Source organism: Stegostoma tigrinum, chromosome 36 (assembly GCF_030684315.1).
Source record: "Stegostoma tigrinum isolate sSteTig4 chromosome 36, sSteTig4.hap1, whole genome shotgun sequence".
NCBI lineage: Eukaryota > Metazoa > Chordata > Chondrichthyes > Orectolobiformes > Stegostomatidae > Stegostoma > Stegostoma tigrinum.
In genome coordinates, this window is record NC_081389.1 from 10,959,914 (window position 1) to 10,985,369 (window position 25,456).

Consider the following 25,456-nt stretch of genomic DNA (forward strand, 5'->3'; position numbering starts at 1 on the left):
ATCAACAACAGTTACCACTGGAACAACAGCAACGTCAGAATCAACAACAGTTACCACTGGAACAACAGCAACAACAGAATCAACAACAGTTACCACTGGAACAACAGCAACACCAGAAGCAACAACAGTTACCACTGGAACAACAGCAACGTCAGAATCAACAACAGTTACCACTGGAACAACAGCAACGTCAGAATCAACAACAGTTACCACTGGAACAACACCAGAATCAACAACAGTTACCACTGGAACAACAGCAACATCAGAATCAACAACAGTTACCACTGGAACAACAGCAACGTCAGAATCAACAACAGTTACCACTGGAACAACAGCAACGTCAGAATCAACAACAGTTACCACTGGAACAACACCAGAAGCAACAACAGTTACCACTGGAACAACAGCAACACCAGAATCAACAACAGTTACCACTGGAACAACAGCAACATCAGAATCAACAACAGTTACCACTGGAACAACAGCAACATCAGAATCAACTACAGTTACCACTGGAACAACAGCAACATCAGAATCAACAACAGTTACCACTGGAACAACAGCAACATCAGAATCAACAACAGTTACCACTGGAACAACAGCAACGTCAGAATCAACAACAGTTACCACTGGAACAACAGCAACATCAGAATCAACTACAGTTACCACTGGAACAACAGCAACATCAGAAGCAACAACAGTTACCACTGGAACAACAGCAACGTCAGAATCAACAACAGTTACCACTGGAACAACAGCAACACCAGAAGCAACAACAGTTACCACTGGAACAACAGCAACATCAGAATCAACAACAGTTACCACTGGAACAACAGCAACACCAGAATCAACAACAGTTACCACTGGAACAACAGCAACACCAGAATCAACAACAGTTACCACTGGAACAACAGCAACATCAGAATCAACTACAGTTACCACTGGAACAACAGCAACATCAGAATCAACAACAGTTACCACGGGAACAACAGCAACACCAGAATCAACAACAGTTACCACTGGAACAGCAACATCAGAATCAACTACAGTTACCACTGGAACAGCAACACCAGAATCAACAACAGTTACCACTGGAACAACAGCAACATCAGAATCAACAACAGTTACCACTGGAACAACAGCAACACCAGAAGCAACAACAGTTACCACTGGAACAACAGCAACATCAGAATCAACAACAGTTACCACTGGAATAACAGCAACACCAGAAGCAACAACAGTTACCACTGGAACAACAGCAACGTCAGAATCAACAACAGTTACCACTGGAACAACAGCAACGTCAGAATCAACAACAGTTACCACTGGAACAACAGCAACACCAGAATCAACAACAGTTACCACTGGAACAACAGCAACGTCAGAATCAACAACAGTTACCACTGGAACAACACCAGAATCAACAACAGTTACCACTGGAACAACAGCAACATCAGAATCAACAACAGTTACCACTGGAACAACAGCAACATCAGAAGCAACAACAGTTACCACTGGAACAGCAACAACACCAGAATCAACAACAGTTACCACTGGAACAACAGCAACATCAGAATCAACTACAGTTACCACTGGAACAGCAACAACACCAGAATCAACAACAGTTACCACTGGAACAGCAACAACATCAGAATCAACAACAGTTACCACTGGAACAACAGCAACACCAGAAGCAACAACAGTTACCACTGGAACAACAGCAACACCAGAATCAACAACAGTTACCACTGGAACAACAGCAACACCAGAATCAACAACAGTTACCACTGGAACAACAGCAACATCAGAATCAACAACAGTTACCACTGGAACAACAGCAACACCAGAATCAACAACAGTTACCACTGGAACAGCAACAACATCAGAATCAACAACAGTTACCACTGGAACAACAGCAACATCAGAATCAACAACAGTTACCACTGGAACAACAGCAACATCAGAATCAACAACAGTTACCACTGGAACAACAGCAACACCAGAATCAACAACAGTTACCACTGGAACAGCAACAACATCAGAATCAACAACAGTTACCACTGGAACAACAGCAACACCAGAATCAACTACAGTTACCACTGGAACAACAGCAACATCAGAATCAACTACAGTTACCACTGGAACAACAGCAACACCAGAAGCAACAACAGTTACCACTGGAACAACAGCAACATCAGAATCAACTACAGTTACCACTGGAACAACAGCAACACCAGAATCAACTACAGTTACCACTGGAACAACAGCAACATCAGAATCAACAACAGTTACCACTGGAACAACAGCAACATCAGAATCAACAACAGTTACCACTGGAACAGCAGCAACATCAGAAGCAACAACAGTTACCACTGGAACAACAGCAACACCAGAAGCAACAACAGTTACCACTGGAACAACAGCAACATCAGAATCAACTACAGTTACCACTGGAACAACAGCAACATCAGAATCAACAACAGTTACCACTGGAACAACAGCAACACCAGAATCAACAACAGTTACCACTGGAACAACAGCAACATCAGAATCAACTACAGTTACCACTGGAACAACATCAGAATCAACAACAGTTACCACTGGAACAACAGCAACATCAGAATCAACAACAGTTACCACTGGAACAGCAGCAACATCAGAAGCAACAACAGTTACCACTGGAACAACAGCAACATCAGAATCAACAACAGTTACCACTGGAACAACAGCAACACCAGAAGCAACAACAGTTACCACTGGAACAACAGCAACATCAGAATCAACTACAGTTACCACTGGAACAACAGCAACATCAGAATCAACTACAGTTACCACTGGAACAACAGCAACATCAGAATCAACAACAGTTACCACTGGAACAACAGCAACATCAGAATCAACAACAGTTACCACTGGAACAGCAGCAACATCAGAAGCAACAACAGTTACCACTGGAACAACAGCAACAACAGAATCAACAACAGTTACCACTGGAACAACAGCAACACCAGAATCAACAACAGTTACCACTGGAACAACAGCAACATCAGAATCAACTACAGTTACCACTGGAACAACATCAGAATCAACAATCTCTGCAACTACTTCCTTGACAACTGATTTCATGAGTACAATGGCACCGGTAATCCTTCCCACAACTCCATTGGAGTTCCGATTAAACCAAACTTTTATACCTGCGTTAAATGATGCTAACTCACCTGAGTTTAAGCGTACCGTGTCCGAATTGGAAATTGTGGTGAGTCTTGATCTGTGTAAACCTTTTTTGATGTTGGGTGTTCAATTTAACTTTCTGTATCCCTCACCAAACTACTATATAGTCAATGATTTTCATGTATTGTATCTTAGATTTCTCAAGTGGTGAATTGCAGCTTGCAAAATCCTGTCGCTGTTGCAACTGAAATTGTTATATTGCCGGGTCCGGAAGGGTCACCGGACCCAAAACTTTAACTCTGATAGTTTCACTTCACAGGAGCTGCCAGACCTGCTGAGCTTTTCCGGCAACATCTGTTTTTGTTCCTGATCTATAGCATCCACATTTCTTTTGGGTTTTGTTGTATTGCCATGCTTATGCCACTGCTTGTGTTTACAGATAGGAGACTCATTTTATAACTCTCCTGTGTCCCTGAATCAGCTTGATCAGTTCTACTGCAGTGAGTTCTCTGTCCCAACATTTTTCACACATTGGACATTAAAAATGGCCATTCTTGCTTGTCATGATGTGGAGGTGTGCTTTAACCTCTTGGTGTGGTGTCTGTTTGTAACATTTTGCTGATATATGTCAACTTTTGTCTTGACTTGACACAGCACTGCTAATTTTTTTTATTATTGCATAAATATACTTTATCCATTTAAAAAATCGTTCTGTACATATACAATTACTAAAGCAGTTCTGTCCAGACTTTACACATGAAAACAAACATTGGAATTTGATCTGCAATTTCAGAAAAAAACGCCATCAAGTCATAGATTGGGAGTTAGAGCTTTAGGCTGAGAGCCAGGACACTGCACACTGTACCACATGTGCTCCCTTTGTCTCCATCACTAGAAAGGGACTGATGTTTGCTTTATCTGGTCCTGCCTTAGTTTGACACTCCTGTACGCAGCTGAGCACACCACATCCCTGAAGTGATTTTCCAAAGTTCTACAACAATGTAAGACTATTCCAATGTGGCTGAGACTTAATAAGTGAACCCACAATGTATTAAACAATCTTTTTTGTATGGCCGACATAACAAGGTGTAGAGCTGAATGAACACAGCAGGCCAAGCAGCATCAAAGGAGCAGGAAAGCCGACGTTTCAGGTCTAGACCCTTCTGCCCAAAACATCGGCTTTCCTGCTCCTCTGATGCTGCTTGGCCTGCTGTGTTCATCCAGCTCTACACCTTGTTACTGCAGATTCTCCAGCATCTGCAGTTCCTACTATCTCTTTTGTATGGCTGGTGCTTTGTGACTCATTAGGTCAAGTGCTTATATGGTCATGAAACACTAATTGTCACAGGAGCAGTCCAGGCAGCTTCTAAACAATGACCTTAGTTGATTTTTCTTGAATTTAACAAGCTACTTGGCAGAAAGCTGGGGGTCGGGTAATTGACGGGAGAAAGGACATAGAGGGAAGAATTTCCAAGCTGCACCACGCCCGATATCAAGAACAATATTCTTAATTTTCTATGTCGATGACCGCATTAGTCTTTCTTCCCAAAAACTACCGGGCCCGCTGAGTTTTTCCATCAGTTTTATTTTGGTTACAGTTTTCTAGCACCCTTGCTGTCTCAAGCCTGTATTACCCTCTATTATCTCAATCATAGCCCCTTTGAAGAAGTTTAGCACTTCTGTCCTACCAGAACCTGATGAATGGCTATTCGCCTGAAAGATTAACTCGGCTGCTCTCTTCACAGATGCTGTCATGCCCATTCAATATTCCCAACACTCTGTTCTTTTTCTGTGACCTTTTGAGTCCATAATACAGTTTGACATTTCAGAGTAATACTGCAGAAGTGGTGCTGTGTTGTAGGTGGTATTGGGTGAGATGTTAAGCTGCATCTGGTCCCACCACTGACATCTAAAAATGGATCCTGAGGAAGAAAAAGAGGAAAGGAGAATTTTCCCTGCATCCCAGACAGCATTTATTGCTCAACTAAGACTTCAAAGTGTAGATTATCTGTCTAGAATAAAGCACTGAGAACAGGACAGCAACATCCAATCTGGAGTGTATATAAACAATCATTAAAGATGTTAATTTTACTGAAGCATTATAAAGCAATTCCAACCAGTTCTTAATATATTTCTTTCCTTTAAAGCTCAATATGTTATACAGAAGAGCTCTGCCTAATTTTAGAGAATCGAAGGTCAACGGTTTCAGGTAGGCAATGACCTCAATTTAACATCCTCAGTCATAGTTAATTGACGAGTACCTCTCCCCTTATGCTATATGTGTACATGTACAGCGTTTAATATTACAGCTTGGAACTAAAGTTATTGCATGATTTAACAGGAGACCATTGAACAGCAAGACTTGGATAAGCATGTCATGTGTAAAAGGGGCCAATAAAAATTTGCTTGGTGCAATTGGATCTGGGTGCACCTTCATGCAGCCTGCAGAATTAAACAAGATAGAGCTTTTGTACTCCTAAGATGTTGCTTGGCCTTCTGTGTTCATCCAGCTCCACACCTTGTTATCCTAGAGCTCAAATTTCTTCACTTTTGAAGCGTGATTGATCAAACATCGCAGAACTCATATCAACATCTCAGCTCATTTACCTACAAATTAATGATGGGATTTTGGGAAGTGCAGAGCTCACGTGCAGTTGCATGGTCTGAAACATTGGCAACATAAAATTGAGCAGGGATTGCTGGCCTGTTAGAAAGTTTGGCCACAAAAGATCAAATGAACACAAAAATTGTGACTGCAGAGGCAAAGCATGTGGAAAGGAAATGTGCTCCTTTTGTGTTAAAAATACATTAACACGCATCCAACATTGCAACTTGCGCATCTTAAAATACATTCACAGATGGATTATTGATTGTCAGGAACGTGATGTAGCTCAGATAGAGGCCATTAGGCACATCAAGTCAGCAGCAACCCTCCAAAATGCAATCCCACCCTATCCCTGTAAACTCACATTTATCACAGTTATCCCATCTAGTCTCCACGCGTTACAGGGGCAATTTAGCAAGGCCAATCCACCCTAACCTGCACATCTTTGGACTGTGGGAGGAAACCGGAGTACCCAGAGGAAACCCACGCAGACACAGGGAGAATGTGCAAACTCCACACAGAGGGTGGAATCAAACTCAGATCCCTGGCGCTGTGAGGCAGCAGTGCCGATGTGCCATTCTAGTGATGTTATACATTTATTTCTCCTTAAATCTAAGTAACAAAGGATAGTCCAAAAATGCAATGTTGAAATGGTAAATTCTTAAAATTGGAAGATGGACTGCGAACCACAGCAATATAATGTCCAGTGCGCATAATCACTGATGAAGTACTGATTCTCTAATTGCTCAGTTTATTAGCCTATTTTACTCATCAACCTTTTTCAATATCTTCATTAAACATATCAGAGGTGGATCATATATAATTAGGGTTATAGTGGGAGATGGTTGGTTTAAACATTGATGTGAACAAGATGGGTGATTCAAATTTGGATTCGGCCTTGCTGTTTAAGGTCTTCTCTCTAATGCAACAACACAGTCCATAAAATATTCCAAAATGTGAAATCAAAAGGCTAATGTCAATGAATCTAATAACGCGGTGTGTTTAATTTATTTCTTTTCAGGCCAGGATCCATTGTTGTAAACAGTAGCTTGATTTATGAAGAAAGCACTGAACCGCTGTCTCCTTCAGAAACAGTAAAAGTGTTGGTGAATGAAGTGTTGACTAATAGCACAGCTGTAGACAGCCTGTCAATCATTCCAGAATCCATCCAGTCCGAAAGTAAGTCTTGGATGCTGTGAAAAATGTATGATATTTCATATTGTAGGACATGCCTCAAGTGGTACTTGCAAAGCTTGATGCCATCTGCATTGTCTTTTCCAAGCCACACACATAAGAACATAAGAAACAAGAGCAGGAGTTGGGCATCTGGCTCAGTGAGCCTGCTCTGCCATTCAATAAGATCATGGCTGATCTTTATCATGGTCTCAGCTCCACTTACCCTCCCGCTCACCATAACCCTTAGTTCCTTTACTGTTCAAAAATCTATCTATCTCTGCCTTAAGAACATTCAATTTCATTTTACAGCAGTTTGTAGTCACAAAGCAGGCTTGTCAGGCGGAGTTGCAACATTGTGTATGTACAGCACGTTGTATTCTTACACATGCTTCAACAACTATCACCTCCTTATTTCACCTTGCCCCATCTGGAAGTCAGCTGAATCTTATCAAAACCTCAATGTGCAGCTCTGTTGTTGCGTTTTGTCCTCTGGGACAGAATTTGTTCTAACGACCCAACCACCTTGCTCACCAGCATGTGCCAATCTCTAAACCCAATACCAGCCCACTGAAAGCCATGGAGTTAATGAGAGTAGAAGGGTTGAATTAATAAAAGCACACTGCAGAGACGGGTCTCCAAATTGGAGGTTACATGTTAAGACATCACTGCCACATTATCTAAGAAACATCGTGCATTTAAAAATCCGTAGCTGGAAAACTGGCATCTGCAGATTGCTGTCTACAGAATTCCCAGACACTCCGCCAGGAATAAAGAAACTGTAGTGTTCCACAATCTATTCTGTCAGCTGACTGTGTTTTCAAACCAATTATGTTTTTCTCAGGTATCACCATCAACAATTTGCAGCCAGTTTCTCTGAATATTTCCTTTGTGATAGAAAATGAGACTTTCACTGAAATGCTCACCAACAATGCTTCCAGTGCCTTTACAAACCTGCGAAATGCAATCATTCCCTGGGTATGTAGTAACAAATTGTAAATACAATTTCTCTGGCTCATTTGGAGATCTCAAACAGCTGAGATTAACCATGCAATTAGTCTGACGGAATTTCTCTTTCAATCAAACAGCTTGAAAATGTTCTCAGTTCAGGATTTTCCCCAAACGTGCTGCCTGGTTCCAACATTGTCTTCAGGTATGTCCGATCTCATCCTGATTTTTTTCTTCAGGATTTCGGAGGCTGCCAAAGATGTATCTCTCGGTGTCTTGTGGCTGTTTGAGGCTAATGTTACAGTGAATATTTGAGCCTTTTTATTCAATGCCCATTGACACACAGCAGCCTAAAACACATCCTCAGGCTCAGTACAATCTCCTGAAAGTGTTTAAATGTACAAATTTGAGTCAAAGTTGACAATTGTCCTCAGAACTTCCAAATTAGGAATGGAAATTGCTCCAATTGAATACAAGATCATGAGAGATAACAGTTGATCCTTCCCTTAGAAGTGCTTGGCTATCCTATCCCTGTACCCACTGATTCCTCGCAGGTTGTAAGACAGTTTACACATTCACCCCACCTTCATGCCTCCACACAGAGAAGTAAATCCAATGCGGCAACTGAATTTGCCTTAGAGTAACCCTATATTAACAGAGTGGAAGAGAGGCTCACATTGGATAGAAATTTACAAGACCACTGGATGTTAAAACATTGTCCAGTGACATTTACCCAGTGACCTCTCACTGAAAGGTCGGTCTGTGTGTTGGTCGCTCATTTTGGAATAATTTTAACACTTGGCCGCAGTGTTTGCCAGGATAATGGAGAAACGTGTGAGGGGTATGACAGATCCAATTTCTTCCATCTCCCAGTGCCATCAGAAGTTAAAATACACCCATCCACATGAAGAATACGTTCCTCTTATTAATTTTCTTTACAGTTGTTTGAACCAATTGTCCAGCTCTCATGGCTTATTTTTTCCATATCAGCATTCATCTTGCATGTATGATGAGCTCTCAGTTAATTCTTTTCCTGACTATAAAGTCACCTTTCTTTAGTATTTCCTGTCAAATCTGGTCTCAGGTAACAAAAGTCTAACTTGGGAATCTATCTCTACACTGGTTCATGATTGTTGTCTATTAATATTTTGGCAAGTAAACTTGGTCACCAGTGATCTTTCCAATGAATCAGTGGTTACTTTGATAGGACAGGGACGAGCTGATGTCTGACTGAAGCATTGTACGGTCAATGGCATCCTAGCCCTGGATCAATGTTTAACAGGTATCTGAGCCAGGCACCAACTGAATGAAACATAGTAGAGAGCCACACTGGAGGAGGGATGCTGAGCGACTTCGTGAGTGGGAATCCGGCCAGCAACAAAGCAGCCTATCGTGTTTCTGTTTGTATTCCAGTAATGCTTCCTCAAAGGTGCAGGTGGTTGCACACATCCAGATCAACACAACCAGATTAGAAAACCGACTGTTCCTGCGAGATCTGATCATTAACAATGTTAACATTTCGGGTTTTGATATCATCAGATCCTCTGTTCGGGTAAATGGTAAGTGCCTGTTTGTGTAAATGTGTTTTGTCTTGATGACTAGCATGTTATAATGCAGCTCAGAAACGTCTCAATGTGCAAAAAAGATAAACTGGCTCACAGTCCAGACTACCCAGCAGGCCTCGCGGTAATTGTGGATGACGGAGAATCCCCGAGTGGCAGTGCTGCAATTGGACTGCACTGGAGATAGGCAAAAGTGGCCAAAATGATGGGATCTGCATCACTTTTGCAACAAAAATGACACTGGCTGTGTTTAGTACATTTGGGAGCAGTTTGCAATCTGGCCTGCAGCAACGATTGGAGGAGTTAGTTGACTATTCCAAGAAAGAACGGAGAAGGGTTAAATTGTGGACTTTATTTGATAAACATGTCGCGTTGACAGATCTCTTTGTGCCCCATTGTTTAATTAATGAATTTGATCCCAAATCTTCCAGTGTAGTCATCATAGTCCCAGAAGAACATAGGACTGATCTCTCATTAGAGAGAGAGATAGAGACAACAGTAGTGAGTTTAACGTGAGGGTCATCACAGCTCAGGCAAGGAGCAAGGTTGATAAGGAGAGCCATTCACAATAACTTCAGTCACTATAGGAATTGAGTCTACACTCTTTGTGTCACACTGCATTACAAGAATAATGTAGTGAGTGCATCTGCAATGCTTAAGGTTCCAACTTTTAATAGTGCTGCTCTTCCGTCTGTGTTGGGAACATGCACTCCATTTAAAACACCATGAGTGATGGTGTGCCATTTGAAAAGAAGTTGAGATTTAAAAGTAGCTTTATAAGACTTTGGTTCAGCCACCCTTAGAGTGTTGCATTCAGTTTTGATTGCCACATGACAGAAGGATGTGGAGGCATTGGAGAAGGTGCAGAAGAGGTTTACCAGAATGCTGCCTGGATTAGTGGGTAGGAGCTATAAGGGAGAGGCAAGAAAAACTTGGGTTGTTTTTTCTGGACAGTTGGAGTCTGAGGGGAGACTTTGTAGAAGTCTATAAAATTATGAGATGCTTAGATAAGGTTAACAGGGAAAATCTTTTTCCTGAGTTGAGCTGTCTAATACTAGGGGGCATGTATTTAAGGTGAGAGGGGGAAATTCAAAGGAGGTGTGATGGGCAACATTTTACATAGAGAGTGGCAGGAGTGTTCAGTGGGCTGCCTGGGGTGGTGGTGGAGGTAGAAATGATGGGGGAATTTAAGGGACTTTTAGATAAACACATGAATGTGCAAGGAATGGAGGGATATGGACCAGAGGCAGGCAGAAGGGATTAGATTAATTTGGCAACATGTTCGGTATAACATTGTGGGCTGAAGGGCCCACTCCTGTACTGTACACCTCTATGTTTAAATGAACTTTTAGACCTGATATATTGTGGTCTTTCTTTCCTCAGGTCAGGGTCTTGAAGTCGACCCTATTCAAGTGGCACTAAGGTTCGAAACTACTGTGTTCACAATTGATCTGAACAATAGATCGAGTCCTCAGTTCAAACAACTCAGTTCCAGAGTGACAAATGTGGTAAGTTTTCAACACAGACTTGGCTGGTGTGTGAATATGAAATGAATTTTCTACAACTGCCAACAATGCTATTGCCACATTTCCAGCCATGTTTTGCAGCTGTGTTTGATTATGGCAGCTTATTCATAGAATCCTTACAGTGTGGAAGCAGGCTATTCGGCCCAACACCAAACTTCCAAAGAGCATCCCACCCAAACCCATTCCTCCATCCTATCCCTGTAACCCTGCATTTCCCAAGGCTAACCTGCTTAGCCTGAACATCCCTGAATACTCAAGGGGCAATTTCCCACAGCCAATCCATCTAATCTGCACATCTATGGAGTGTGAGAAGAAACCGGAGCACCCGGAGGAAACCCATGCAGACACGAGAGAACGTGCAATCACCACACGGACAGTCACCTGAAGTTGGAATCAAACCGAGGGCCCTGACCCTGTGAGGCAACAGTGCTAACCACCGAGCTACCCTCACATAGTTGAAAGGAAGGACACAAAGATTATTGATTGACAGATGCAGTACTAAAACTTGAGCTCTCAATCAGACAGAGACAGTGCTGACATAATTAGAAGCTTGAAAAAGTTAAATTGAGCAACACTATTTGCTGTTTGTCCTCATGCATTACAGTTATTGTAATCGTGATATTCTGTTAGGGGCAGTTACCAGGACCTATCAGAAACTTATTCAGTGTAAGCATCTTAGTGAGAACACTCCAAGCAGTTCTTGGCACATGAAAATAATTGGGTGGGAAGCGGTAGGAAACAGCTTTACATGTTAATGAGAGGTGACTTGGTGTGTGTGTGTGTGTCATTGGCAGGCATGGAGGCTCTGAAAGATTCATTGCAGTCTGTAATTACATGAGCATTGCCTTGGCGCTACCAGTGAGAGATGGCCCTGCAAATTGTGTGAGTTCAGCTAGGTGAGGTCTCTGTGTGTAACTCTTAAAGCAGCAGGGGGCACACACCAGCAATTCAGGCCGGGGCTCAGGATTACAGCTGATGGCCTCTAGGGCCTGATGGCCTCTGCCAAATGCTCCTGCTCCTTTATTCATGGATCATGTGGGAATGGATCACTGGATTGGGATTAAGTGGGTGCCATGGAGGCTGGAGTTCTTGATGTGCTTCTGAATTCCTCCACAAGAGTTGACACGTTCCACTGTGAGCCCTGTGTGTGTTTACTATCAGTGAAATTCACGCAGCAAGTATCATGATTTCTACTGCTAATGTGCTCTCCCCTCTTCCAGAGCTGTCCATCTGGAACGATAGATTTCATTGGGTATGCAGGGAGGGATTCATGTCCCTAGAGTCTGACACAGAGACCTGTACAGATATCTGCATTGCCCCCTTTAAACACACTTAATCCTGTCTTCTTGTGCTTTAGATGAACAGTATCTTCAGAAATGATGTGAACTTCATCGAAGTCATAATCAATGGATTTAGGTATGTACCAATCACTTGTAAAGAAAGAAAATGCTGAATATATCTCTGTGATTTGGATGAGGATAAGGTCCTTTTCTTGTTGTTGATATTATCTGCATCTACCAGAACCAATTGGCGCATTCAACGGATTTGATCTATCTGCATTTTGAGGCCACAGTGCGTCCACTAAAATTAATCTTGTTATGACTTCCTTTTTGTTTCTTTCTATAACACCTAGGAATGGATCTGTTATTGGCGATGTAACAGCGGTATTCAGTAATGGAACAACAAACAAATCGACTGTTATCCAAACCATCGTCAATAACAATGACACATTCACAAATGCCGATTTCAGTTTGGACATCAACTTCCTTACAGGCGCAAGTATGTTATCCATAAATGTTACACCTCTTTGTGTGTAGTGCTTAACAGTGAATCTTTATGGTGAATAAACAAACTGCTCTTGAAGTCACAGCCATCTTCAGCCAAGATGGTGGGTACAGCTTGTTAACCTTTCACCCATGCACCAGCCTTACACACATGCGTGCGCGCACGCGCACACACGTGCACACACACACGTGCACACACAAACACACATGCAAACATACACATACATGCACACGCACACACAAGCAGGCACACATGCAAACACACACACACACCCCCCACCCCACACGCGCGCGCGTGCACACACACACACACACACACACACACACACACACACACATACATTCACACTCTCTCACACACACATGTTCCCTCTCACACACACAAATGCACACACGCGTACATACACACAAACACACATGCACACACATACACAATTACACATGCACACGTGCACACACACACAAACACACATACACACACACAAACACACACACATACACACACAAACACACACTTACACAGGCACACACACACAAACACACACACACACACACAAATACACATATACGCACACGTACACACAAGCAGACACACATGCAAACACACACAAAACATACACACACAAACACACATGCACGCACGCACCCACACACACATACGCACACACGCACACACACACAACCTTGCACCTGCAGTTTCTTGATGTGATAAGGCTCTTGGGAGTGTTGCTGAGCAAAAAGACCTTGGAGTCCAAGTTCATAGTTTCTTGAAAGTGGAGTCACAGGTAGATAGAATAGTGAAGAAGGTGTTTGGTATGCTTGCCTTTATTGGTCAGTTCATTAAGTACGGGCGTTGGGAGGTAATGTTGCAACAGTACAGTCGTGAGGCCACTTTTGGAATATTGCATGCAATTCTGGTCTCCCTGCTGTAGGAAGGATATTGTGACATTTTAAGGGATTCAGAGAAGAATTACAAGAGATGTTGTCAGAGTTGGCAGGCTTGAGTTATAGGGAGAGGCTGAATAGGCTGGGGCTATTTTCCCCAGAGCGTCAAAGGCTGACAGGGGACCTTATGAGGTTTATAACATCATGAGGGGCATGGAAAGGGTGAATTTCCAAGGTCCTTCCCCCTGGGTAGGGGGTCCAAAACTAGAGGGGCATAGGTTTAAGGTGAGAGGGGAAAGATTTAAAAGGAACTTGAGGGGCAGCTTTTTCACGCAGAGGGTGGTGTGTGTATGGAATAAGCTGCCAGAAGAAGTGGCGGCGGCTGATACAATTACAACATTTAAAAGGCATCTGGATGGGCACATGGATAGGAAGAATTTAAAGGGATATAGACCAAATGGTGGCAAATGGGACTAGGTTAATTTGGGATATCTGGTCGGTATGGACAAGAAATACTGAAGGGTCTGTGTCCGTGGGGAAGGGGAACCCTGATTGGATTCGAAAATGAGGGCGAGAATTCCAAAGCAAAAGGGTTGATTAACTGTGCACCATTTGGTCAATGAGCCATAACTGTGATACTGAACGATACAAACGAGGAGATTTATAGCTGAATAATTCACTTCAGGTGTTGGTTGAAGGATGAATATTGGCCAGAACTGTCATTGAAAACTATCCCAGTGTCCTTCAAAGTAATGCTGCCTGATCTTCCATCTGAAGAGATAGACAGGAGCTTAGCTAAGCTTAATGTTAATTAAGCTAGACAAAGTTAAGGGTCTCTGTAAAATAATTCCATTATCATAATAATGTGTACATTATTTCAGCTGGTGGTGCCAGGCGTGGTCAGAAATGTGACAATCCTGCATTTCTCCTTGGTATCTTCAACTTCTCTACCATTCTGAGATTTTTGTTTTAATTCCATAATTCACATATGAACATTTGAAATCAGATGTTCTCAGTGCTTTGGACCAGAAGGGTGGTCAGAATATTGGCAACATTATCAAAATATTGCATGTTACGACATACAATGTATCTTTTACTGTTTCTGCATAAAGAGCACTGCACACTTTAGATAATAAAATAATTCACGTTACTTTGTTCAATTTAATGGCACAGAGGAATAATTACCCTATTCATTTAAAGCCTCACGTTCAGGTTGGCTGTTTTGCATGTTATAGCATGTTCATCAAATGGACAGTGAATGGGCCTCAGACTTCATTAAAAGGTGAATGCAACTGACTCTGTGACATCCTAGTCACATATTTTAAATCAAATTTGTGGAAAATGCACAATTGTTAATATATTTTTCTGAGCTATCAGATCTCAACTCTATTAGTCTGAGAGAACTGAAAAAATTAAAATTGCTTAGGAAAATGAACATTTTGCTTTCCATTTTCAGCGACCACAACCCCTGCCATGACCACCACTAGAATGTCAACACCCACAGCCGTAACCACAGTGTCATCTACATCTGAATCAACAACAACGGCCAATGTAACACAAGCATCAACTACAGCCAATGTAACACAAGCACCAACTACAGCCAATGTAACACAAGCATCAACTACAGCCAATGTAACACAAGCATCAACTACAGCCAATGTAACACAAGCACCAACTACAGCCAATGTAACACAAGCATCAACTACAGCCAATGTAACACAAGCACCAACTACAGCCAATGTAACACAAGCACCAACTACAGCCAATGTAACACAAGCATCAACTACAGCCAATGTAACACAAGCATCAACTACAGCCAATGTAACACAAGCATCAACTACAGCCAATGTAACACAAGCACCAACTACAGCCAATGTAACACAAGCATCAACTACAGCCAATGTAACACAAGCATTAGCTACAACGGCCAATGTAACACAAGCATCAACCACAGCCAATTTAACACAAGCATCAACTACAGCCAATGTAACACAAGCACCAACTACAGCCAATTTAACACAAGCATCAACTACAGCCAATGTAACACAAGCATCAACTACAGCCAATGTAACACAAGCACCAACTACAGCCAATGTAACACAAGCATCGACAACTACAGCCAATGCAACACAAGTATTAGCTACAACGGCCAATGTAACACAAGCATCGACTACAGCCAATGTAACACAAGCATTAGCTACAACAGCCAATGTAACACAAGCACCAACAACAACGGCCAATGTAACACAAGCATCGACAACAACGGCCAATGCAACACAAGCATTAGCTACAACGGCCAATGCAACACAAGCATCGACAACTACAGCCAATGTAACACAAGCATCGACCACAGCCAATGTAACACAAGCACCAACTACAGCCAATGTAACACAAGCATCGACAACTACAGCCAATGCAACACAAGCATTAGCTACAACGGCCAATGTAACACAAGCATCGACTACAGCCAATGGAACACAAGCATCGACAACTAAAGCCAATGTAACACAAGCATTAGCTACAACGGCCAATGTAACACAAGCATTAGCTACAACGGCCAATGTAACACAAGCATCAACCACAGCCAATGTAACACAAGCATCAACTACAACCAATGTAACACAAGCATCGACAACTACAGCCAATGTAACACAAGCATTAGCTACAACGGCCAATGTAACACAAGCATTAGCTACAACGGCCAATGTAACACAAGCATCAACCACAGCCAATGTAACACAAGCACCAACTACAGCCAATGTAACACAAGCATCGACAACTACAGCCAATGCAACACAAGCATTAGCTACAACGGCCAATGTAACACAAGCATCGACTACAGCCAATGTAACACAAGCATTAGCTACAACAGCCAATGTAACACAAGCACCAACAACAACGGCCAATGTAACACAAGAATCAACTACAGCCAATGTAACACAAACATCAACTACAGCCAATGTAACACAAGCACCAACTACAGCCAATGTAACACAAGCATCGACAACTACAGCCAATGTAACACAAGCATCGACAACTACAGCCAATGCAACACAAGCATTAGCTACAACGGCCAATGTAACACAAGCATCGACTACAGCCAATGTAACACAAGCATTAGCTACAACAGCCAATGTAACACAAGCACCAACTACAGCCAATGTAACACAAGCATCAACTACAGTTGCCAATACAACACAAGCATCGACTACAGTTGCCAATGCAACACAAGCATCGACGACAGTTGCCAATACAACACAAGCATCGACTACAGTTGCCAATACAACACAAGCATCGACTACAGTTGCCAATGCAACACAAGCATTGACTACAGTTGCCAATACAACACAAGCATCGACTACAGTTGCCAATACAACACAAGCATCGACTTCAGGTGAGTAAAAGGAAGAAATTGGAGTGGTGTGTGACAGTTTTTATATTTGTGATTTCATAGAAATCATGTGCAAAACACATTCCCATTCTCTAAATCATTTTCTGTCAAAAAGAAAATTGTTCACTGCTTAAATTTCTGGATGTTGTGAAAGAAAACTAAACTTGCACTTAAACAGCATCTTTAATAACCCTGGGTTGTTTTAAAGAATTAAACAGCCAATTAAGCTGTTTTGAAGTGTGGCTGATTTTGTAATATAGGAAATTGCAGCATATTGTTAATAGCCCTTTGAGATTGCATGCCCAATTAATGGCCTTTCAGAAGGAACCAAGATTGTGGTGGAATCATGGTAGATGAGATTACTTACATGTGATTGCTATATTCCAATGAAACTCCTTTATACTGAGTGTGTTGCCTTCCCCAATAAAATATAGCCCATTCAAATTCACACAGACATATTCAACCTTTGAACTGACATCTTACTGCACAATTGTCACCCAAGTAACCTTTTAACACGAAAAAATGAAGCTTTGATTCGAACAAGATCAATGTGAAGATATATTAAAACTAGCATGCATTTCCTTTACACACTTTGTCTTGTCCCAGTCTTTGGTTGCGTTTTTCTGTTAATGTCCTACCAATGTAGATTGCTGTATCAACAAGGCCTAGTCGATCTGCCGTGTCAATAGTCAAGATGTAGGGGTGCAGTTTCTGGTCTTAAGGTAGTGCCGGGGCGTATGTCTCTGAATATTCTCTTATGTACCTCTGTCCATCATACTTTCTGAAAACATATTACAGATTATTTACCAGCCTGTATAAGATGATTTAATTTGCAGAAGACAGGCGAGTTAGTTACAGGTTCATAGTCCCCTTTCGGAGTAGTGTAGAACAGAACATAGTGTTTCTGCACCCATTTAACCCTTCTTTGCGGAATGTGAATGGTTAATCATCGTCCTTCTGTCATGATGATTTCCATACACTGAAACACTTTTCCTGTTTGCGTTAAACAATCGAATTTTGCAAATATTAAAGACCATTTTTCTCTGGAAAGAGGTTGACTTGGAAGTATGTTGGTCAGCTTGATGTACTGTAATCTTCCTTTCATCAGGTCAGGCGATTCCAATTGAAACTTTCCTAGTGGAGCTTCGGTTTATAAACCAAGACTTCACAGCTGCTCTGACCAACAGATCAAGTCCTCAGTTCATAATGCTCTCCAACCAGGTGAAACGTGCGGTAAGTTATCACTTCAGACCAGGATGCTATGAAGATGAAATGGAGTTTCAAAAGTTATTTGGTATTGAACAGTAATAATTTTGACGCTTTTCTAGCTATGTTTTGGCATAGAGATTAATTATGTCAGTTTATTACAGTGTTGCACAGTCAGAGAATTATTATGGTGCCTCCACTGACTTTATTAACTAGCCCTGCTTGAGTGCTAATCACTAGCCTTTTCCTGTTACCCTCCCAGATATACATGGACAAAGGAAAGATTTGTTGATTGACAAATGCGATCCGAAAGCTGGTTTACATTTAGTCCTCAACCAGGCACTGTGTTGAGATAGTCAGGATTTTTATGTATTACACTGTTCACATGTAATTTGTTGTTTGCTCACACTGCATTTTAAAAACTGCAATTGCAACTTGACCTGTTAAGAGCCAGTTGCCTCCTCCCATTGGATCCACAACACCAAAAGCAACCATCAGGCATTCTGAACATGCACCTTGCCGTTTCCAACAAGGTCGAAAATAGTGGGGGAGGCAATGTGACTTCATCAGTGTCGACAGGGACAACACTGCACTCTCTTATCATGGCCTGTAAGTGTGGTGACACCAGCTTCTGGCTCAACAGAGAGATAGCAGCCACCCCCCCCCCACCCCCTCTGCCAACAGCAGCTCCGCCCCCCCCCCCCCCCCCCCCCCCCCCCGCCACCCAACTCCACTCCATGAGTTCAGCTATGCGAGGTTTCTCCGTGTAAAGCTTGAAGCAGCAGGGGCACACACCAGCAATTCAGGCCGGGGCACGTACAAAGCTCAGGATTACAGCAGCCAGGCCTGATGTCCTCTGCCCAGTGTGAGCAGTGTTCTGGTTTCTTCATTCATGGATCATGTGGGAATGGATCACTGGAATGGGATTAAGTGGGCACCATGGAGGCTGGAGTTCTTGATGTGCTTCTGAATTCCTTCACAAGAGTTGGCACGTTCCACTGTGAGCCCTGTGTGTGTTTACTATCAGTGAAATTCACTCAGCAAGTATCATGATTCCTACTGCTAATGTGCTCTCCCCTCTTCCAGAGCTGTCCATCTGGAACGATAGATTTCATTGGGTATGCAGGGAGGGATTCATGTCCCTAGAGTCTGACACAGAGACCTGTACAGACATCTGCATTGCCCCCTTTAAACATACTTAATCCTGTTTTCTTGTGCTTTAGGTGAACAGTACGTTTAGAAATGATCTGAACTTCATCAAAGTTAGAGTCAATAGATTTAGGTATGTACCAATCACTTGTAAAGAAAGAAAATGCTGAATATATCTCTGTGATTTGGAAGAGGATAAGGTCCTCTTCTTGTTGTTGATATTATCTGCATCTGCCAGAACCAACTGGTGCATTCAATGGATTTGATCCATCTGCATTTTCAGGCTAAAACGACACTATTGATGTTATTACTTTTCTCAGCCATTGCACAGATGAAGGAAGTTTGTGTGTTTTCACTCTTGGCCAAGAGATAGCACTGTGGCTCGGTAATTAGTACCTGCTGCCTCACAGGGTTTGATGCCACCCTCAGGTGACTGTCTGTGTGGAGTCAGCACACTTTGTGTCTGAATGGGGTTCGCTCCAGTTTGCTCCCATGGCCTTAAGTTGCGCAGGCAAGATGGATTTGCCATGGGGCCTGCAGGGTGATAGGGTGGGTGTGTGGGTCTGAGTTGGCATGGACTCTATGGGCCAAATGGCCTGCTTCCAAATTGTAAGGGTTCTATGAGAAAGCCGAGCAAGCAGATTAAAGGGAGCAAAACAGTGTTTTGCATCTAACTGTTTATCTTGTATCTTGTGTTTCACCACACTGTTAACAGTTTTCTTTCTCTTTATGACTATGTAGAAATGGATCTGTTGTGGCTGAGACAGAAATGACATTCAGAGCTAATTCAACTCAGAGGTCTGAAATTGTCCAGAGTCTTGTCAATAATGCAGCATTATTCAACAATTCTGGTTTAGCCTTGGACACCGATCTCCTTCTCGGTAGGTTACCTGTGAAGATGCCATCTTCTTCTCTTTGTAACTAGCATTTAACTGGTAATCTTTGCGGTCAGAAAACAGGGATTAACTGCCTTCTCTCATGCTGTTTACGGGGCAGAAATACCAGGGACATGTTTGGGTGCGCACGTGTATAGGCACTCGCAGATCCATGGCGTGGGGCAGGCCCTCAATGAGTTGAAGGTGTACGCTCAAGGCAGACTGCGCCCCGTGCCTTGGTCAAACCCGGTACTAGGGTCAGTTTGTTTCTCTCTCATGATCCAGGCAATTTTGCTTTCATTCTGTTTGCAACAGGAGAAAGCCTGAGAAGTGGGTCAGGCCAATGGTCTTGAACATGTTAAGCCTGTTGTAGAATATGTCAGAAAAGGAATTGTATTTGTATAGCGCCTTTAACATTAGTGAATGTGTCTGAAAGGAGCAATATAAAGCAAAAATGACACCAAGTTACCTGTAGTGGTATGATGAGCAGAAGCTGGTAGATTTTGAGATACAGTGGAAATATGACATGGAGAAGTTGACCAGCCATGATCTAGATGGATGGGCTGAATGGCCTACTCCTGTTCCTTTTCTCCTAAAGGAGGAAAGTGAGAGAGAGAGAGAGAGAGGTGCTAAATCATGAGAGAATCCCAGACTTTGGAAACAGTGAAGCAATGAAGGGATTTGTAAACAAGATGAGAATTCTAAACTCAAGAAATTGTTTAATCAGAAGCCAATTCAGCTGAAAAACGCCCATCTGTGCCAACCCACTGTTTCCTATCTCCTAACCAATTATTGGCAGACATTCAGACTGAAGAATATGATAGTTGCTGTCTATCCCTTGAATTGTTAATGAATAAGCCTCAGTTATTGCTAAAAGGGGAAGCAGCTTATTTGGAGGCATCTTGGTGACATGCTTTAAATGGCTTTTTGAGGGAATTTGCAAAGCAGCCAGTACTACTTGTACCGTTAGAAGCTGCATGCATGAATCTGAGAGATCAGAATCTGTCACACCTCTCAGGTGTATTGAATGTAACTCTTTCTGTTCACAGCTTCCATCACCACTGCACCCACTACCACGTCAGCATCGACCACCACCCCCACAGCGAACCAGCCACCTGCTGATAGACCATTCCCAGGATTTGCTATTGCAATCATTGTTATGTGCCTGTTGGCTATCATTGCAATCCCATTCCTCATTGTTCTGGTAAGTCCATAAAATCGTTTTCTCAGGCCATTGATCTCAAGATGCAAGTAGTTATCATGGCAGCTACTACAGTGAAGAGCATCAGATTTGACCAAGTCTTCTATTTGTCTCTTATAGTTTGTTAAGACTGGATTTTGTTCCAAAGTGGCAAATGCATTCAGACTGGAAGCGCCTGATGATTTGGATATGAAACTTCCAATGTTTGGTGTAAGTGTCAACTCTAGCTCAAACCTTCTGGTTATGCCTTAAGGCGGGATTGCGAATTTTTCTGTAAGGATTGCTGCTTCCTATTGTGTAGATGGGAGCCAACTTGGGGAATCCCATCTGTTGCTCAGCTTTAAGCATCAATGCTTTCCAAAAACTTATTGATTAAAATGATGTTTGAACTCAATTCCAGTCCATATTGTTGGGGCCATGCAGCAAAGAGATTGCGCACACATTTTGGGAATATTTATCGATGAATGAAAGAAAATACAAACTCAGTCTGTGAAAGTCACTTGGTTGGGGGGTAGAAGCAGACTTGATCATAACTTTTGAAATACTTGACAGAGATAAAATTACAGGATAACAGCAAAAGAGCAGGGGAGTAGATTTCACCGTCAAAAAACTAGCATAGGCAGGACAGGTTGAATGGCCTCCTGTGTTGAAAGTTTCTGTGATAGAGGGCATGCTTGTAGATATCAATCCTCCACCCCAGTTATAACCAAAAGTGGGGGGCATTAGTAACCTCTGGCCCCGTCTCCTTGCCTTCAGAATGAACTTGGTCTCTCTCAGCTGTCTAGATCGATCCTACTAATGTGTGGAGAAACTGTTGACTGCCAATCTGTAGCTTATGACTTCAATGTAGAGTCATACACCACAGAAACAGGCTCTTCAGCCCACCATGTGTGTGCTGGGCAACAAACAGTAAATAACGATAGTCCCATTTACTTGCAGTTGGTCCATTGCCTATGATGCCCTGGCATTGTAGTGCTCATCTGGACAATTCGTAAACATTGCGCCTATGCCTGCTTTTACCACCGTCTCAGGTGGTACCTCTCACATTTTTGCCACCCTCTGGGTAAAAAAGACATTTCTTTTAAACCATTCACACCCTGCCTTAAAATGTCAGACCTCTGGTCTTACATGGGGAAAAGATTCTCGCGATCTGTGTTGCTCAATTGGATCCACCCTCAGCCTCCTGTGCTCCAGGGAAAATGAACCCAGCCTATCCCAGCATAACTGAGACTTCTCATCCCGGGCAGCATCCGCTGTGCCCTCTCCAGCGCGACTGTGTCCTCTGATAGAAAGTGGAAACCAGAACTGCACATGGGTTGTAACATAGATTCATTTGTCTCACGTTAGGGTCAATCGTACACCTTCCAATGACGATGGGATATCAAGGAGAGAAACAACATGAACTTTGCGTCGAGAGAAGTTAACAGGCATGGATAATGAAGAACACATATGAAGGCTGTCGATAACAATGATTATCTCACGGACTTGCCCAAATTAATGCCACACATGAACTGCCAAACCCTTGTGCTGCTCCTGAATTACCCTTAAAATGACTGCCTTCTCGAAGTAGGTGGTTTCTCAGGTTATCAGTGAACACCTTCACCACAAGTGGTGGAAAGCATATGTTTTATGAGGATGTATGAGCAGAGCCTGCCAATTCGATATCTCTTCGTGTTGGTAGTTTTGTCTTGAATATTAAAATGTGAGTTTGTTCTTTAAGGTTCCCCCTCCACCCACTATCCCCACTCCTCCCTCTTAGTGAATAATTACCTCCTTTGTGTTTCTGTGGCCAAAAGTGGAGTCAGTGTAAACAGAAGCCTGACTTTGTATTTGTGAGGCTTTAATTCACCTCAGCTGTTATGTTATTAATATAGGTAAAGGTAACTCTCACTCGGTGAAGTTGTATTTATAAAGAGTTCCTTTTTGTGTAGCACTGTAACAAAGTCACTGGAGGCCAATGAGTAATGTGCTGGGTGGCTCACTGGCTGAGTTTAAGGTGCTAATGGGAAGAGTACAGCAGTAGAAGATAAATCTATGGCTTGTAGTTACAAGCACCAATATGCAATGAGGACGTTGAGTGTGTGGGTGTCCATGAGAGGTACAGCCCTCCCTCATTTGCAGATGATTTCCAAACTGCGGTCTTTGGGAGTGTTAGGAATAAAAAGATCCACGCTTTCACTGAAAAATGAGTGGCTCTGTGTCACAGGTTACCCTGTATCCTCCCAACACAATTTCAGCAAAAGGACAGATGAAGTGTAAACCAACCCTAATACTCTGAAAATGTATATTTGCACATGACACTGCTGTTATGTTATCCCAATGTACCCAGGCATTTTTATTTAATTACCACAAGGCACACAGTAGAAAGCTAAAGCACCAGAAATGGCCTCCCTCAGAGAGATTGTTTGAGCCAAGACTTTTGTGAAGAGGTGGATTTGGTGATCATGGCTGTGACAGTCCCAAAGAATGTGCTCATTTTTCCCTGCACTCTGCTTAGATACTTGTGAAGACAGCCAACCTTTACATGCAACGTCACAGGTTTTATTGTAACTTTTCAGTGAGCAGGGTCGATGGGGTGGAGAGGCCTGAGAATTATTTACAAAAATGCCTCCTGGCCCGATGTGTAGCATCAGCCATTGTTGTGAAGAAATCAGGGATTGAGATGCTGAACGCACACATCTGGGATTGTCTTCTCTGTGCGGCCGTCAGTTGCTTTAACCATGAAACTCAGAACTTCAGTCAATCGCTGAGCTCCATTTCAGCTGCGAGACCCCAGTGTTCCACATGTGTATGCCAATGATATGAGGCACACTCAATGTTCAGTGCTGTCACTTTGCAACAAAAGGATGTTCCAAAGTCTAAGGCAGATTGCATTGTGTTTTGTACTTACTTCCTGTCTTTGATATTTAAGAATTTTTTTTTTGTTTGTATTTGTATGTATTATTTTTGAGCCACTGTAAAACTATCAAGACCAGTGGCCATTCAGGGATGAGAATGTTAATTTTGATGTGGGAAATGGGCATATAGGTATCAGTGGAAATGTGTTTCAGATCAGACAGGGTATGTCATTCCAATTCATTACATGTATTGATCATGGAAAGCTGTCTTCATTTGAAATCTGTGTACTCAGGGCTGTCCTGGAAATCTAAGCTTGCATGTATTTCTGGAAAACACTACTTGTTTCTGGTTACAAAATTCACATTAAGTCCTCATCTTCTGGTATACACATTGACAAAATTCAAGTAGGTTTGGTGACTGAGATATTTGAGACTCAGTAATGATTTCAGTTGCACAAACTCTGAACTTTAGCAAAACGACTCCCCTCCCAGTCTCAATAAAATTGGTCACAGCAGTTGAAAACCAGTTGAACTGGAAACAGCCAGCTAGAATTAACTTTGCTGAGTGTAGCTCATGTTCGGTGGGACATCTGCTTGACAACTTCCAAACACGCAACCCTTGTCATACTGTCATCAGTAGTGCTTGTCCTCAGAAATCTAGCCACTGATAAAATCTAGATCGGAGCACAGTGGTCCAATCTGCTTCTTTGGGAGGCAAACGCCGCAGCAGTATGAAAAGACCTTTGTGAATGTGTACCTCCTTAGAATTTTGAGAAAAGTAATGTGATCTGCAATAAATTGTGACGATATTGCATTGTCACAACATCTACTGCTTTTTTACAAGCCTGGACTAAATCAGACTAAACATTTTAATATGTGAACTATTGACTAACTAGCATTCCTCTATTAACATGAATGAAATTTACAGAGAAAGCAATGCAAAAAAAAAGGCTTTTTACAAAGGGATCAGCTCTGAAGGAAAATATATTTGTGGTGACTTTCACTTATTCTTACTGTTTGAAGCACTATTAAGAGTGATGAAAATGTGCCATTTTTTAATGTAATACCGATAATTCAGAGAAGTAATTATAACATGCTTTATTGAAAACAAACATGCAACTAAAAAGAGATATTTTTCTGATA

The 25,456-nt window shown here is 42.3% G+C and overlaps 1 protein-coding gene across 1 annotated transcript; it reads left to right on the forward strand.

Annotated features, from left to right (window-relative positions):
• Positions 1-2,901: 2,901 nt before the first annotated feature.
• Positions 2,902-25,456, forward strand: LOC125446921 (mucin-22-like). Its single transcript, XM_048520932.2, has 16 exons — positions 2,902-3,256; positions 5,319-5,380; positions 6,798-6,955; positions 7,794-7,927; positions 8,038-8,102; positions 9,311-9,456; positions 10,843-10,967; positions 12,343-12,401; positions 12,619-12,764; positions 15,111-17,048; positions 18,154-18,278; positions 19,475-19,533; positions 20,142-20,281; positions 21,325-21,479; positions 21,597-21,686; positions 22,824-25,456. The coding sequence occupies exons 1-16, from the start codon at positions 3,125-3,127 to the stop codon at positions 22,845-22,847; spliced, it is 3,558 nt and encodes a 1,185-aa protein (XP_048376889.2). The 5' UTR covers positions 2,902-3,124; the 3' UTR covers positions 22,848-25,456.